The sequence below is a fragment of the Myotis nattereri genome (assembly GCF_964212035.1).
Source record: "Myotis nattereri genome assembly, chromosome: 8".
NCBI lineage: Eukaryota > Metazoa > Chordata > Mammalia > Chiroptera > Vespertilionidae > Myotis > Myotis nattereri.
The window spans coordinates 2,639,414-2,656,647 of NC_138083.1; the positions used below are offsets into that span (position 1 = coordinate 2,639,414).

The window sequence follows — 17,234 nt, forward strand, 5'->3', positions numbered from 1 at the left end:
GACAGAGGAGTCACCAGCGAAGGTGCATGTCCTACCACCTTCCCCACACAGTCTCGCTGAGTCACCGTCCTCTCTCAGAGCCCTCCAGACCAGCCTGGTGCACAGAAGCACACGCCAGGAGCCCCAGAGAAAACCAGCAGGTCACCAACCCTACACGCTACCTAGAAAAACTTTAATTCCAGAGCAGAAACTGCTTGAGCCCCTCCCCGTCCTCCCATGGCAGGCAGGCACACTGGCCCACCCGCCCCAAGACCCCGGCCCAGAGGGACCGCCCAGTCAAAAGGTGTTCTTGATGCGGGCTGCCACCAGCACGAGGATCTCCCCGATCTTCCTCTGCCAGTTGGCGATGTCCTTGGACACGGCGCACCACAGCTCCCCGTGCCGTGGCTCGGCGTTCTCGCAGCGCCTCCTCACCTCCTCCCGCTGCTCCTGGGGGGGACCAGAGGGCTCTTGAGACAGGGCTCCTCCCAGGCTCTTCCGCACCTGTCCCACCGTGCACCTCAGCCCCAGCCTGGGCCCTGCTTGGCACCAGGGCAGGGCCCTCCTGCTAGGAGCAGCCCCCACTGCACCCCACCCCACCAAACAGATGACCTTGGGGCAGGCCTTGACCCAGATGCACAGCAGAGTCAAGCCCCTGCCTCCCTCAAAGGCAGTCAACTTCTCGTGGGCACCCCAAGATAGCCTGGCCACCCCACCCTGTGAGCCCAGCTCCCCTGGAAGCCATACTGGGAAGTCAGACCCACAGAGGCACAAGGACAATCCTCAGGGCTGGGAATCCATTCTCATTTCTACCATGACCTCATCACCAACCAAGAGAGGCTAACAGGCCACTTAACACGGCCTAAACATCTACACTTCAGGCTGTGAGGCTACAGAACTGTAACCAGGAGACAGCTGCAGAGGAAGAGCCGTCAGCAGAGCTGCTGTCCGCATCCTGCCCCTGCCCCCTGCCCCCGCCCCTGCCCCCTGCCCCTGCCCCCTGCCCCTGCCCCCTGCCCCCTGCCCCCGCCCCCTGCCCCCTGCCCCCGGTGCAGGTGCAGACCTCCGTGCCGTGCTGCAGCTCGAACTTGTAGAAGAGGGCCCAGGCATCCCCCAGGTCGGAGTCGATCTTCACGGTGCGGTGGAACCACTCCCTGGCCTTGGTGATCTTGCGCTCACTCCAGAACAGCCTGTCGGAAGCAGAAGGGGGAGAACCCAGGGTGAGCGGCCAGCGATGGCCGGCTCCGGCCTCCCCGTGTGCGGGTGCAGCATGAGCCCGGAGACCCACCGTGGCACCTGTCCTCCCTGCAAGCCCTGGGCTCCCCCAGGAGGCTGAGGAAGGGCCTGGCCACCCGGAAACCGGTGCGGGTCACAAAACTGGAGCCGTTCTCCAAGTGTCTAACCAAACTGTTTCTTAGAAAACCTACACACAGAGTAAGGAACTTCCAACTCCTTCCCATCACTCTTTTCCTCTGGATAAAATACAAGGGGATGAAAGTAAACCTGACAAAAATGTAAACTAAGGTTTTGATTAGGGAAGGAAGGGAAGGTCTGGCTGCTCCTGCCCATCAGGCAGCCAACCCCGAGGAGGGGGACCTCAGGTGAGCACGGGCACCTGGGCACAGCAGACAAGATACCTGGAACCAGGCCACGGGGGAGGACCATCTGCAACCAGATCGAGGGCCCACAGAGCCCTCTGCACGTCAGTGAGGACAGGACAATGGGAGGACTTGCTTCCACCTCCACCCAGGCCCACCTCCCTCTCCACCAGAGTCACCAACGCAGAGGAGGGCACCACTAACCCGCCACTCCAGGCAGCTGCTGGGGCCGGTCTGTACGAAACGAGTAATTTGATGCAATGATAGCTTGATTGTTTTTTAAGCCTTGTGGTATTCTTAATTGCTTGGTGTTAGATAAACTGTGATTTAAAGAGCACAAACTCAGATAGCAGGCACACAGAACACCAGCCTGGGAACAGCAAGGAGTGATTTGTTGACTTTAGCAAAGCCTTTTATGAGGTTTATGGCTGCCCTATCTGAGTGGCACACATAAAGGTCACTCTGGGAGGCGGAAGCACAGAACAGGAGGGAGGGAGCTCTGACAGGCCTCGGGAGCCTGTGGGAAGCCCTTGTCCCCACAGCAGTGAGAGGAGGTGCTGGGCAGCACCTGAGGAAGAGGGCTAAGGCCAGCTGGGCACATCCCTGGCTCAGGCTTCGACCTCCCAGGTGCCACCACCTCCGGGTGAGCAGCAGCCCCAGGAGCCCAGCCCATACGCAAGCCCTGCCCTGCACGTAGGTCCCACTCCTCTCAGGAAGTCCTCCTGCAAGCCACTCATGGGCCACACCCTCACCCAGTGTTCCCAAGACCCTGAGCTCCTTCCCACGCCTCACACAGCTCACACCTCCCCAGGGAGCCCCTGACCTCCTTTTGCCCAGAGACCATTTGCCCTAAAGGAGGTGGCATTTCCACAACCCGGGCACTGACAGCCGGACCCATGGCCCCGACGGCTCCCAGGTCCCCCAGGAACGACTGTCCCCCTGATGTGGGGAGACACTTTCCTTGCTTACAGCCCTTTCAGCCAGAGGGGCTTTGCTTATGAATTAAATTGTGTGGACCAACATTTGAAGTCTGTCTCTGTTTTGAAACCCAGGGCACGTGTATGTGTAGCTACAAAGTGGCAGACACAGAGGAGAAGTCCCATCTGAAGGACTGGACAGAGGGGACCAGACAATCCAGGCAGCTCACGTCCACGGGGCCTCTCCCCCAAGAAGCCAAAGTGCTTGAGGTCTAGACACCAAGGACCAGGGAGCCTGCCCTGTTCCAGAGACCAGGCGGACCCTGGCGGGAAGCAGTCAGGTCCCCAGGTCAGCAGCCCCACAGGGACTCTCCACTCACTTGGCCACGGCCAGGAGCACATGGGGGTCGTGCTCGCATTTCTTCAGGGCATCGACACTCTTGGTCTTCCTCTGGGGCCGGGCCTCCAGGAAGATGGCTTCAGACCACAGGACACCTGAAACTCAGAGACACATGCCTCAGGCTCTGACCTTGGCTCGGAAACGCGCCCATCCAGCCAGCACCGCTGCCCGAGAGGAGGGTCCTGCTTAGGGAGCACCGCAAAGACCACATGAGCCCGCCATCCCAGTGCCCGCCTGGGACCCGCAGCTACGAGGGCACAGACTGGACAACTTTCTGGGGATGACGGTCGGAAATAACAACGAGGCCTCACTCCTGCTGATTCAGTAATTCCACACCCAAGAATCTATTGTAATAAAACCTAGAAACGCTAGTAAAGATTCAGACAGAAAGGTTGTAATACTGAGCCGAAACCGGTTTGGCTCAGTGGATAGAGCGTCGGCTTGTGGACTGAAAGGTCCCAGGTTCGATTCCGGTCAAGGGCATGTACCTGGGTTGCGGGCACATCCCCAGTGGGAGATGTGCAGGAGGCAGCTGATCGATGTTTCTCTCTCAGTGATGTTTCTAACTATCTCTCTCCCTTCCTCTCTGTAAAGAATCAATAAAATATATTTAAAAAAAAAAAAAAAAAGAAAGGTTGTAATACTGAATTAAAATCAGATTAAAAATTGAGTAACAACTGATCGGTGCTTTTTGTCATATCTACAAAATTTTATAATTTACACCCTTGAAGAGTCACCGATAACGAAAAATTCTCACAAAAGTTTCAGCTTTAAAAAAAGGCACAAAATTAAACATGCTAGCCCTGGCCAGTGCTTCTCAGTGATTCAGAGTGTCAGCCCAAACATCGAAGGGCCATGGGTTCGACCCCTAGTCAAGGGCATGTACCTGGGTTGCAGGTTTGCTCCCTGCCTAGTTGGGGCGCCTGCGGGAGGCAATCCAGTCGATGTGTCTCTCTCACATCAATGTTTCTCTCCCTCCCCTCTCTTCCACTCTCTCTGGAAAGCAATGGAAAAAACACAAACTAAACATACTTTGTTACTTTATAAAAAGCTCAAAGTAAAAAAAAAAAAAGCTCAAAGTAGTGGTCTCTGAGCAGTGGCTTAGAGGTTGTTTCATTCCCTTTCACTCCAAACCCGTTTATGCTGCATGTGCACCCCTTACAGACTTGGGGTGACATGGTAAAAGGCGAAGGAAGAAGTGGCAGCACCTCACAACAGGAAGTGGAGTGCCCCCGGCAGCGAATTCAGTTGCAATGTCTCAATGACCGTGTTAATAAACCCTGTGACTAAACTGACTCATGCAAACCAAACACTGTGCACAGCCCACTGAATCTTGGGACCCACCACCCCAGGAAGTGCCTGCAGCCCTGCTTGGGACCCAGCAGGTCTCACCGGAGCTGGGGCACTCCTGCAGCGCCTTGGCCATGAGCGTGTTGGCGATGTTCTTCAGCCCCGCACGGTACTCCAGCCTCACGGACTCCAACCTGAGGACACAGGCCAAGAGGGAGGGGTCTCGCGCCTGTCTGCGGCAGACAGCCCGACCACAGCACTGCAGCACCGGAGCTGCCCATGCTGCCACATGGAGCAGGGAGACACTGGTGCCACACTGTGGGGCCCACTGCAATGGCCCTGCCCGGGGCCTGGGATCCTGACATCGCATTTCTTCAGGGCACTGACACTCTTGGTCTTCCTCTGGTGCCAGGAAGATGGGTGGGAGGATAGTGGCGTGTTGCGGCGGCTGCGAGTGCACAACACAGGGCGTCTCCTTCAGCCCCCGCCGCATGCTCCAGCCCTGGCTCTGCGCCCTGCGCGGCACCTCTGTATGCAGTTTCCTGTGGGCAAAACGCCACCCTCACCCAAGAAACTCCTATTCATCCCTCAAGGTCTCGCCTAGACGCCATGTCTTCTATGGAGCAGCTCTGTGACTTCCTCCATCCTTGATCCCCCATCATCAGCTTCTGGCTTCCCTGGACACGTGCTCCGAGAGACAAGTTAACTACATCTGAGCACCTGGGCTGCATCCTCCTCACAGCCGGGACCTGCCGCTCTTCCTGCAAAGCCTGAGCCAGAAACACGGCCCAGCGGCTGCCGTGAGCACCAGCGAGGGCACCCAAGCGTGAGCTGGCACGAGACTCACCACAGCCCGGGGTTCTTCGGGTTCTTCAGGCGAGACTTTTCCAAAATGGCCCGAGCTCGGGTCAGCTGCCCTATCTTCTCCTCCAGGCGGGAAAGCAAAAGCCACAGGGGTGTGGAGTGGGGACATTTCTTCAGCTATGGCCAAAAAAGACAGACAATAAGAGAGGGGGCGTGGCTGGCATCTGGGAGGGGCTGTGACAGCTATGGCCAGCTCCTCAAGCCAGAGAGTCGGGCTGCCCATGTCCATGGAGACCCACCCACTTCATGTCTTGGTTAAAGGTTTTATGTGCACCGCATGCAGTGCATACAGCTTTGAAGGGCCCCGAGTCGGGTTGTCAGGCGCCATCGGGAGTGCCCAGGAGAAGCGCTGCCCTGAGCAAGGGGATGGAGGCCCAGCAGGGGCTAAGCAGGTGCTGACCACTGAGCCCAAGTGTGCCGCGTGCAGAGCTCACCCCCTGGCTGTAGGCCTCTCGAGCCTTGTCCGTCTGCTCCTCCTGCTCCTCAATCTGCCCCTTCATCATCCACAGTTTGGGGAAGTCCTCGTAGTGCTTCAGGGCCTCCTCGCACAGCTCCTGGGCGGCCTCAATGTTCCCCAGCACCCATTCCAGCTTCACAGACTTCATGAACACCTGGGGGCAGGCACGTATCAGTCAGCCATCCCACCCGGCTCTGGCCCAGCCTCTAGCACTGGGCCCGGGCTGGGCTGACACCTTTGTGGTAGATGCTTAAGGTCATACAACAGGTCGCCTTAAATGCTGTTTGTCCTGCTATGTACCTTGTAAGCTGCCTTGTAGCTGTGGAGCCACATGGGCTTTACACACACAAGCACGTTTCAAAGTGAATCTGAGCCTACAGTGTCCTGGCCTCAGGCCCTCCCCCACCGCCCCGTTCCCGACACTGCAGAACAGGAGGCCCCACGTGGCCTGAGCCATCTGCTCACCCGGGCTGTGGGTGCGCTGCTCCGAGCCTTGGCCAGCAGCCGCCGGGCCCGTTCATACTCGTTGTTCTCCGATTCCAACTTCACAGCCGCCAGCCAGATCTCCTCACTGTTGGGGTTGGCCTGGAGGGTGAGCCCAGCAGAGCCAAGGTGGGCACAGGACAGAAGTGAGCAGGGCTGGGCTCACTGAACACAAGCAGCCTCCTGGGAGCCCACTGGCCACACATGCTGACGCCAACCCGAAAGCGGCGCTGCAGTGACTGGCCGTGGGGCCAGGGCAGATGGGGAATGAGACAGCAGAGGGCACAGCCAGCTCCATGCCAGTCCCTCTCAGGGAATCCCTCGAGAACAACACCTTCTGTCATGCTAGCTGGGGCCACAACAGATCCCCCTCTACACAGCACCCCAGTTTATACGAAGGATGCTGCAAACTACTGACAAACGCCCACACTGTCACAAAGTCTCAGGACACTGTACGTGGCTATAAAGGTAGGTACACGAGCCACGACAAGCCTGGCTGGGTGCAGCTGCCTCGATGTAACGCTGCCCACGTGTGACCCATGTGGCCAGGTGGGTGGCTGACTGCTTGGGGCAAGGGGCACAGGGCTCCCTGCTGCAAGAACTGGATGGCCTAACTTCCATGTTAAAGGCCAGCTGTCACTCGCTGTGTGCTCCACCGCCCCCCCACCCCCCTACCGAAATGCCACCTGCTCGCCCTGTGTTCTGTGTTCCGGAACATCTAGCCAGCGGTCACACTGAGTGGTGGTGACCAAGGGGCAGATGTCTACTAGCTGGGCCATCTTCCCTGTTCTCAGGTCCTCGTGGGGCCCCAGCTGCCTGCACAGCAGTCTGAGTCCTGTGCACTGTGGCCACACACGTCCCCCAGGGTCAGCACCGTCGGTGGGCGGGAGGAGGCCCTGAGGAAGTGTGCGCACTGATGCCCTCGCAACACAGCCGACCTCACCCACCTGGAAGGCCAGAGCCAGGATGCTCCTTGCCGCAGGCACGTCGCCTGCCAGCCACTTGGACTTGGCACCCATGAGCCACAGCACCTCCGCTTTGGGGCAGTGGGCCACGGCCCTCTGCAGAAGCGCTTCCAGGGACTCCCTGCAAGACGGGCCACGGTCACCACAAGCGCACAGGGCACTGCAGCCGTGGCGCAGGCACTGAAAAGACAGTTACTGCTCCAAAGTCCGACACCATCAATGATTGACTAGGTTTACAATGGGGAGAGTGTGGGGAAATCTTTTCTCTCCATAAAGGTTCTAAAATCAACTACTGCAGAGGGTGCTACAAAGTAGCGCATTGTTTAAATAGCAGAGCCTGATAGAGGAACGTCTCAGGAGACCCTTTTACAGCCGTGTGTCCTGGAGGGAGCGATAACGTCACGGTCTGGGTGACAGGAGAGCCTTTCATCTCTAGCCACAGATCCGCTGATAACGATTATGGCCTCCATCCGCTCTCTGGCATCCAGAGACACTGTCTTATTGGAAGAAAGTTATTTTAGGTCACTATTGAGCAAGAAGACCGCCAGCCGGGGTGCCAGGTGTGGAGCCCGCCGCCCCTCTTTCATGCCGCCTGGCACAGGTGGCCTCTTCAGACCTCAGCAGTGAGACCCCCACAGGAAGCCGAACAGCACACAACCCTGGAACCGAGACCCCAGGCACCAAGCACTTGCCTCCCTCACCCTCCTAAGTCGGCAGATGGCACAGGTGCCAGATGGGAGGAGGGGCTGCTCTGAGCCCAGGGCCACAGCTGGGAGGGCAGGCTCTGCTAGGCAGAAGACATCCGAGGCAAACTTGTACAGGGTGAGCTCAAAATGTCCCCAAAGGAGTGAACTCCACAACACAAACCAGCTGGCAGGAATGAGGAGGGGACAGGAGCACCAAAGACAGGAAAGAGGCCTCAATGCTCCCAGCGACAGCCCTGGCGAATCAGCAAGGCCATCCCCACCAGCACTGGGACAGCAGCAGACAGCCTGGGCAGAGAGTGCACAGTGACGTGAGCCGATGCCCCGGCAGCCCACTCAACACCAGAATTGCAACACCTAATCTAATCAGTGACTGTGGCCCCGAGGCAGGTCCGAAGGTTTTTTCAATTACAGAGCACAATTAGAGAAAATTGTCAAGGACCTCCTCAGAGCACAAAAACCAACTCCAACCCAAAGCCAGCACAATTTTAAATGAAAACCATGCCTGCCTGGCCCAGATGCCGCACCACCCACACTGATGGAGCCAGAGCTGGCAAGACGTGGACTCCGGGCTCCGAGCTCCAGCACCCAGGAACCCCCAGGCTCGGCCGCAGGTGCTTTGCTTTGGCAGAGAGGCCCCCTCTCCGCCTCAGTGTCACAACGACACAACAGTGATAATCCTATCGCCAGAGGAGCCACAGGGACAGCTCCAGCTGCAGTTCCAGGCCAGGCACTCGCCCATCTGTGGGGAGCACTGCATAGCCTAGAGCTGGCGGTGAGCTGCATGCGGGGCAGACGGTCCCCCACGTACCTGGTGCCATGGTTCTTCTCAAAGTAGGCGGCTCGCAGCCACACACTCTTCTTGCTGGGGAACACCTGCAGCGCGTAGGCATAGATGGCTCGTGCGCACTCCAGGGCATTGTGGGCCACACACTGGAGCAGAGACAGGCGTAAGAATGGGCGGCCCAGCACTGGCCTCGGAGCAGGAGGTATGGCGCCCTCCCCAATGGCGCCCTCTGTTAGAAACCATACCACACAGGAGGGAAACCCCAGGAGGATGGGGTGTGAGCACAAAAGTGGGAGCATGTGGGGCTGTGACGAGGCGGCCTGCCAGCCCAGACAGACATGGGAGCTGGTGCGAGGAGCACCCACCACGGCCGCGGGGGAGCAGGTGGGCACGGGGTGAACACATCCATGCATGTGAGGTCCTTTTGAAAAAAAAGTGTGGTATGTATTTTTAACTGTAAGTCACACACACACCGCAGATACTGAAAGTCCTCTCATGTCAAAACAGGCTTGTGTCTTGAGATGAAAAGCCACTAGGAAGTGTGTCAGGAACAAAGTTTTGCAACTGGGATGTGAACTGAAATTGGACAAGCGGCCTCACACCTGTGCAGTCTTCGTACAAGGAGGGCACCTGAGCCACCAAAGGCTACTTCCCACTTCAACAACTTCAGACTGGGTCCCTTCTCAGTTCTATGGCCTCCACTGAGCCAACACCACAGACACCAGGAAGGCCCTGCCGTGGGCGTGTCCTGACCAGGAGCAAGCACCTGGTGAAGTGAGAATCAGATCCAGGCACACTGGCCTGCACCCTCACCATCACTTCTGACCAAGGTCCTGGAAGCCAGTCACAAAGGCTTTCAGACCTCCGTCCACCCTGGCCATCGCCCCAAGTCCCACAGGCTCACATGATAGCTGGGCCAGCCTGTCGGTGTGAGAGCCCCAGGAAAACACTCCACACTCCGAGCAAACACCTCCGCTCCGCTGCAGGAGCACGCGCTCTCTCAAGGACAGCTGTGCGCACTCCAGTGCTTGCGAAGGGGATGGAAACGAGGACACCGGCACCAGCTCAGGCTGTGGGTGCCCCCCCCCCCCCGCCCCCAGCTGCTGCTGCTGTCCGCAGGGCAATGCCCACCACACCTCCACGGGGCCAACAGTAAGGAAAGCAAACAGGCACAGTGTCTAACTGCATTCGGAGTACACAGAGGCTTGGCAACCAGGGCCTGGGGTCTTCTGGGTGTTTAGAGATTTTCTCCCAGCACAGAGGCTGTGTGGTTGTTCATTAAATTACTAGAGGCCTGGTGCACCGGTGCATAATCGGGGCTGGGGAGGGACGCGGGAGGGCTCCAGGGTGTGTCCAGCCTGTCTCACCCAGTCCCAATCGGCTAGACCCCAGCAGCAAGCTAACCTACCGGTCGAAGCGTCTGCACCCTGGTGGTCAATGCGCATCATAGCGACTGGTTGAACAAACGGTCGGACACTTAGCATATTAGGCTTTTATTATATAAGGATTCTTCATACTTTTGTATGTCGTATTACATGTTAAAGGTTTGTAACAAGATGTCGCAGTTGGCCTGTGTCTCACAACCCAAGAGTGTGGTCAGTGTGCACAGGCCGTCTGCAGGCCAGCTTGGTAGCCAGGGCAGTGCCAACACCTGCCTTCAGGGGAGGGAGGGGCCCACAGTGCACACAGGACTTGGGACGATGGCCATGGTGGACAGAATCCCAGAGAATGGCGTGAGATCCTCAGTCCCTCCTGATGTAAAGGAGTGAACGCCACACGAATGAGGGAGACGGGGAGGCTGTTCTTTACTGTGGAATTCCTACTAATAAACTCTAATAAATCAGAAGAAACAACATTTAAAAAACCTCCATTTGGCAAATACCATGGCAGTAACTAACACAGGCCAAAGTTAATGGACCCACAGGTCAAAGTTTGGCGAGAAACAAGGTGTGGGGAGTCTCAAAGTGTCTCCCCACAAAATACTGATTAATTAAAAGGGGAAAACCAGTAACCTTCCATTGGCGAGCCTGGCAAGCGCCACCTGCGCCAGTCAGAGTTGAATGGGCGCAGACGCCCCCCAACACAACCCGCCGGGAAGACACAGTCCCCACAAAGATGCAGAACCTCAACCTGCCCATGAGACACAGTGCAGGCTGAATCCAGGGGCCCCACAGAACCACTGGCCCGTACGCCTCATAAACACCAGACTCATGGAAACCAGAGACAGACCAGAGCCCTCCTCAGGCCATGGAGACCCGAGGAAGTGACCCTGGCAGCTGTGCAACAGAACTCAGCTGAGGAGAGAGGAGACAGCAGGAGACACAGACCTACCCCTGGTGTCTCTTGCACATCAAATGGAAAAGGACCAACAACGCAAGAGACACATAACACCACTGACATCTGAATAAAGTCTGCAGCTTACTCCTGGTCCTGCACCAACACCCCCTCCCGACTGAGAGCTGTGCTGAGCTTGCGTACGAGTGTCAGCAAGCTCACAATTGTCCTCCTTCAGAGAAACACACACTGAGGTCTTCAGATGTAAAGGGCCATGCCATCTACAACTTACTCTCAAAGGATTCAGAAAAAATTGAGGGGCATGTGTGTGCACGTAGAGAATGAAAAAGCAAATGTGGTAAAACGGGTAAGTCTGGTGAAATCTGGGTGAAAGGCATATAAGAATTCTTCATACAGTTTTGCTACTTTTAGGTAAGGCTAAAATTATTTCAAAATAAAAAAGCTAAAAAAGGGCTACATGCAAGGAATAAAATACTTCAACTGTGTTTATTGACTGTGACCCTGTCTTCTCTGGACAACTGTTCTAAGGAAGTAATCTCAAAGTAGGCAAAAGCTTTGTGTGCAAAATGTTTTCTGAGTGCAATTTATAACAGAAACCAGGGGGTGCGGACCAGCCAGATGCCCAGAGGTAAACAGCTAAGGAAGCGTGTGAGCCTGGGGTCGGGTCCTCTGCAGGTGAGTGAGTGCTAAAAAAGCAGCTCTTCACGCGGACCTGGGTTAGAGAGGGCTGTCCCTTCCGACGGCCATGATGGCTATACGCCAGCAGATCAAAGAGCTTTTCAAACCCAAGCAAACAGACTCCAGGCCCAAGGACCAGACTCACACTGTCGGCGTCTTCCATCCAGGTGTGCTTCCGGTCCTCCTCCTCGATCCCAATGCCAATCACCGCTCGCATGACCGCCTGGCAGGTGGCCACACTGCCCGCCTTGTCACACTCCTCAGCATCCTGAGAGGGAAGGACACAAAACTGACTCCACAGCAGAGTGCGGATGGCGAGAACCGAGTGCCCTGGTGCTGCCGACTGCAGGTGTGTGGGCTCCACAGCTTCTGTCTGTCTGTCTTGCTCACGGGTGTACCCATCCCTGCACCCAGCAGATCAATGCTCGACAAATGCCTAAGGACCAGATGAAGCTGCACCCACCACTCGACTAACATTAAATAAGCACCTACTGTGCACAAAGTGCTACAGGAGGCAACTCAGTGGCAAGAAGAGGCTCCTACGCTAAAGAAACTTCCAAAGAGCCTGGAGGAATGACAAGTTCACACACACTTGTGTCTGTTAGTCTAGAACAGAGACCTGTCAGGACACAGATGAGCCTCATGCAGAGTCGGCGAGGTAGAAACCTGGGGGAGGGACCAGCACAGGAGCACTCATGGGGTAGGGGCCACTGGCCGCAGGGCAGCACTGGGCTTTCAGCCGGGAGAGAGGAGACAGCAGGAGACACAGACCTACCCCTGGTGTCTCTTGCACATCAAATGGAAAAGGACCAACAATGCAAGAGACACATAACACACAGCTCTCTAAGGAAGAAAAGGCAAATGACTTTCAAATCTATGAACAGAAATTCAAAGCCACTTTTTTAAAATTGATTTTTAGAGCCCTAGCCGGTTTGGCTCAGTGGATAGAGCATCGGCCTGCAAACTGAAGGGTCCCAGGTTTGATTCCAACCAAGGGCACATGCCTGGGTTGCGGGCTCGATCCCCCAGTAAGGGGTGTGCAGGAGGCAGCCAATCAATGGTTTTCATCATTGATGTTTCTAGCTCTCTATCCTTCTCCCTTCCTCTCTGAAATCAATAAAAATGTATTTTTTTAATTGATTTTTAGAGAGAGGGAGAAGGAGCGAGAGAGAGAAACATCAGTTGGCTGCCTCCTGCACGCCCCCTATGGGGGATATGCCCTGATTGGGAATGGAACTGGCAACCCTTTGGTGCACAGGACGACGCCCAACCAACCAACCAACCGAGCCACACCAGCCAGGGTCAAAGCCACTTATTTTCAAAATGCTCACTAAGCTCTCCTAAGTGCCATTTCATACATACCAGACAGCAACCCTGACACAGCCCACACAGATAACCCCTTTTATTTATTTCTTTGTTAATCCTCACCCAAGGATATTTTTTCCATTGATTTTTAGAGAGAGTAAATGGGGGGAGAGAGAAAGAGGGGAGGGGAGAGGAGGAGAGGGAAGTGGAGGGGAGGGGAGGGGAGGGGAGGGGAGGGGAGGGGAGGGGAGGGGAGGGGAGACATCAACTGGTTGCCGCCCACACTGAACTTGCAACCCAGGTGTGTGCCCTTGACTGGGAATCAAACCTGAGACCCTTTATTGCAGGGGGCCCAACACACAAACCACTGAAAAGTATCAGTCAGGGCTGTCTGTCACCCCTTTTATTTTTTTTAAATGTTTTTATTGATTTCAGAGAGGAAGGGAGAGGGAGAGAGAGAAACATCAGCAATGAGAATCATTGATTGGCTGCCTCTTGCAACCCTCCTACTGGGGATTGAGCCCCAACACAGGCATCTGCCCTGGTTCATGGGTTGACGCTCAACCACTGATCAACACTGGCCAGGCTGTCACCCCTTCTAGATGTGTTATTTCTAGTCAAGTGACATGAGTGACACATGTCCACATGCTAAAAGCACTTCGGAGCACCCAACCTCAATGTGTACTTGGGGTTTGCCACTACAAAGAGCTGCAGTGCAGTCAAGTAAAGCCCATGTGCCAGCATGGGAATCTAGGCGCCATCAACAGCCCTGTCCTAGGAGAGGTGCCACATGGGGGAGGACATCCATTTTTGGAGCTGACCCTGAGCGCAGCTGCAGTCCCACCTGGATCCACTGCTCACGGTTGATCTCCACACCGTTGGCCCGCAGGGAGGTGATGGCCCGGTCAATGATCTTCTCCACCATCTGCGTGTTCCCGTTGGCTTCCTCCAGCTTGGCAGCCGTGACCCAGATGTGCCGGTCTGTGGGGATGTTCTCACGGGCCTTGTTCAAGACCTTGCGGGCATTTTCGTAGGTCTCCAACCTTGCCAGAGCGAGCCACAGCTGTGTGCAAAGCCAGACATGAGACCCGAGGGGCAGGTGGTGAGCCCGCCTCAGGGCCCCACGGTGCTTCCCAGGCCTGAGCTCTCAAGGACCCCTGAGCAGGGCCATGGCATGACAGCAGCATTTTCACAGCTGAAAGCTGCTCGGTTATGCTGCTGATGTACTGAGTGACTGTCTCATTCATAGGAGGTGACAGGTGGTCACCCATCCACACGCTGGGGAGACGTATATCATGTGTGTGGAGCGGGGTGAGCAGGACAGGAGGCTGCTTCACAAGCTAAATGGTCACATGGGTGTTCAGCCTCCTGGGCTCTCACACCCCAGCTGGTGACTCGGCAGCATTTCGACACCAAGCATGTGTACGGGCTCTGTTTATTTTTATATGATGAATTAAGATTGATTTCATTTGGAGAATTTCACAAGACCCCTCAGAATAATTAAATACATACTGGCTATCATAAAACCAAGACTAAAAACCACTGCACAGACTGCTGTGAACCTGGATGTTTAAAACTAGAGAAATCCAACTAGCTCAGAGGCAAGAAGCCGACCTCATACTGGGTTGGCAGAAAGATATGTCAATAATTTCTATCACTCTCCCCCCTCAGGTCCCATCTGCAAATTCTGCGCGGCCCCAGGCCTAAAGGAGGGCTCCACACATAGCCCAGAGAGCGGTCAGGCTGACCACAGCCAGGCTGCCCGCTCTGCCTGCAGCTGTCAGGCGGCTTCCTGTGGCTTCTTACTGCACCTGGGTGAGCTCAATGCCCAGCTGATGCCACTTTTAGATACTGGTCCTGGGCTCAGGCCTCAGTGGTAGTGATGATGGCTGGAGGACTCACCTCCACACTAGTGGGGCAGCACTCCACGGCTCGGCTGAGCATGATTCTAGCATCTTCAGGCTCTTCCAGCTCAACCGCTGCCTTCCATAAGCGAACAGAATTGGGTACATGCTCCAGGGCTGGGAAAGGTCACAGAAAAGGGGAAGTGAAAGCAGGACGCCCAGGTCCCAGAGGATGCTGCTGCCAGCAGGGTCAGGGGGCCTTGCCCTGGGGACAGCTGGGACAGCAGGCCTGCCCTTTCTTGGGGTCCTCCAAGGCCTGGGGCCAGCAGACAGCTGGGGGGTTGCATCCACTCCACCCCATTCACACCTGAAAATTAATGTTAGAAAACAAAGCAACACAGGCACCAGAAGGCAGTCACCACACAGGAAGGGCCAGCAGGCAGGTGTGAGGGAGGGAGGGAGGGAGCGAGCGAAAGTGCGGAAATCACGAGAAAGGAAAACAAACGACCCTGGGATGTGCACGCCCAGGCTGGTGTGCGCCCGAAGGCCGGCTGTCCCTTGAGACCCAGGGACTGGTTTACACAGGCTCTGCCAGGATGTGTCAGGCAACCTCGAGACGCTGTGGCTGGCAGTGTATGAGGGACAGGCCAGGCAGGAAAAGAGAGCAGTCTGAATAAGAAATGCCTGTGAGAAGCTGGACAAGCTGGGACCTCACAGAGGCTGATGTGACGGCAGCCTACAGCCCTTTGGTGGGTGACACGGGTGCTGTGCCTGTGCTTAGTGACGGACCGATGAGGGCTGCTGCAGGCTGCCACGCCTTACGGGCCAGAGTCCATGTTCTCAGGTAAAGAACCACTGCATGTGGGTGCCCTGATTCACAGAGCGGCACGGTGCTTCCCACCAGGAAGCAGCCCATGGCCCACCCCCAGGCACAAGGCTCCTGACCCACAGGTGCCCTCACAGAAGTCAAGCACCACGCCCAAGGTCACTCAGCCTCGAGGCTCAAACTAGCAGAGGGCCAACGCTCTCCCAGCAGAGCACTAGGACGGCAGCTGCACCGGAATGTGACCTCAGCAGATTCACAGGCCAGAGACCAAGGGCTGCACAGTGCCCTAAGGCATCGATGGCGTCATCTTCGTTTTCAAAAATCAGATCTTTCCAGTGGTGACTGCCAAGTGCACAGGGAGGCAGCATTGGCTTTCCCAGGCACCTGGGAATAGGAGCTGCTTCGGGAAACCCTCTACGGAGGGGCAGGGACCAGGACCAGGACCAGGGAGTGGGGCAGGCCAGCTGGGGTTTTCACGTTCCTTCCACCTGAGCACAGCTGCTCCCCTGACCAAAAGAAGAGCCTGAAGGCTTGTGCCCCTCCAGGTCCCGGAAGGCCGGTGTATCCCGTCCTCCCCTCCCCGGGCAGAGCCTCCTCCATGCCCATCCCCTCTCCACGTATCAAGCCAACTGGAAACAAACCCAGGTTATCTGGGGGAGCCATTCCTCACGCGGTGGCAGGGGCGGGCCAGCAGAGCTTTCCTAAATAAATAAGACTAACTGCCCAGGTTCAATGTGTTTGTCATTAGAGAGCTCATTTTCTGGCTAAAAAAAGGTAGAAGCTGATTTCTACCAAAGGAGGTACTAACTTTCTGCTCCTGGCTCTGTTTTGAAAAGTCTGGCTCTGAGGATTGAATGGATAGCAATGCTGCAATCAAAAAATCAGAGGTGGCCCTGGCTGGTGTGGCACAGTGGACTGAGCATCAGTCCGTGGACTGAAGGGTCCCGGGTTCAATTCCGGTCAAAAGCACATGCCCAGGTTGCAGGCTCGCTCCCCAGTAGGGGGTGTGCAGGAGACAGCCAATCAATGATTCTCTCTCATCACTGATGTTTCAATCTCTCTCTCCCTTCTTCTCTGAAATCAGTAAAAATATATTTAAAAAAAAGAAAGCAGAGGTTGGAGAAAAACACTGAGCACATGATACACACCTGCAGGCAGAGCCACAGACAAGGTGATGCCACCTGGCCTCTATCGAACAGATGGTAGAGTCGGAAACTACATGATGACACTGGCAGGCCTGACATCACACACTTCTAACACGTCACTCAAACACATCTTAAACACAAGAGCTGGAAACCGCCCACTGAACACTGCCCCCACCACCACAAATGCATCTTCTGTACCTGCGCTACAAATTCAGACTCAGTCCGATCTCCGACTAGCATCTGCTCTGGAACAAACATCAAAAGCATGCCCATGTGGTGGTGAAGGGAGATACTGTATCCGTCCCTCAGGATGAAAAACAGCACCCGCAAAAGCTGCATCTTGGCAGTGATTCCTGGATGGAGTCAGTTTCCCTGGCAAGCAAACTATTCAAGGGGACACGCTCGACAGCCCCCGCTACCTAGTCTACAGCACCAGGCAGAGTGAGGTGTGGCCACCGCTGACTTGCAGGAGTCTCACAAGACAGGAAGGAGTTCATCTAACAGAGCTCTGGTGCTTCTCCCTGCCAGAAATCAGCTCCTGGCCCTTGGGAGGTGACTGCTGCCCGCGCGGCCTGCATGACGCTGGCGCAGCTCGCCCTCACACATCACCCACGGAGGCACCCACAGAAGCAGTGTCTGAACCAGCACTGTCCATGCCTGAGCCACAGCGACTGCCAGGTCACTTCAGGTTGCACGG

At 56.0% G+C, this 17,234-nt stretch overlaps 2 protein-coding genes across 2 annotated transcripts in view; both read right to left on the minus strand.

Annotated features, from left to right (window-relative positions):
- Window positions 1-17,234, minus strand: part of LOC308523402 (dnaJ homolog subfamily C member 5) — a 290,237-nt gene that overhangs the window by 175,735 nt on the left and 97,268 nt on the right. The window lies entirely within an intron of this gene.
- The window catches only part of PRPF6 (pre-mRNA processing factor 6), a 48,317-nt gene continuing 31,211 nt past the window's right edge, over window positions 129-17,234 (minus strand). The window contains exons 10-21 of the mRNA XM_081097346.1: window positions 14,625-14,743; window positions 13,567-13,785; window positions 11,563-11,685; window positions 8,469-8,590; window positions 6,936-7,074; window positions 5,971-6,090; window positions 5,483-5,659; window positions 5,032-5,165; window positions 4,287-4,378; window positions 2,875-2,989; window positions 1,043-1,169; window positions 129-429 (exon numbers count right to left, since the gene is read on the minus strand). Coding sequence (XP_080953472.1) covers window positions 277-429; window positions 1,043-1,169; window positions 2,875-2,989; window positions 4,287-4,378; window positions 5,032-5,165; window positions 5,483-5,659; window positions 5,971-6,090; window positions 6,936-7,074; window positions 8,469-8,590; window positions 11,563-11,685; window positions 13,567-13,785; window positions 14,625-14,743 — 1,640 coding nt within the window. The 3' untranslated portion in view covers window positions 129-276. The remainder of the gene's footprint in view (window positions 430-1,042; window positions 1,170-2,874; window positions 2,990-4,286; window positions 4,379-5,031; window positions 5,166-5,482; window positions 5,660-5,970; window positions 6,091-6,935; window positions 7,075-8,468; window positions 8,591-11,562; window positions 11,686-13,566; window positions 13,786-14,624; window positions 14,744-17,234) is intronic.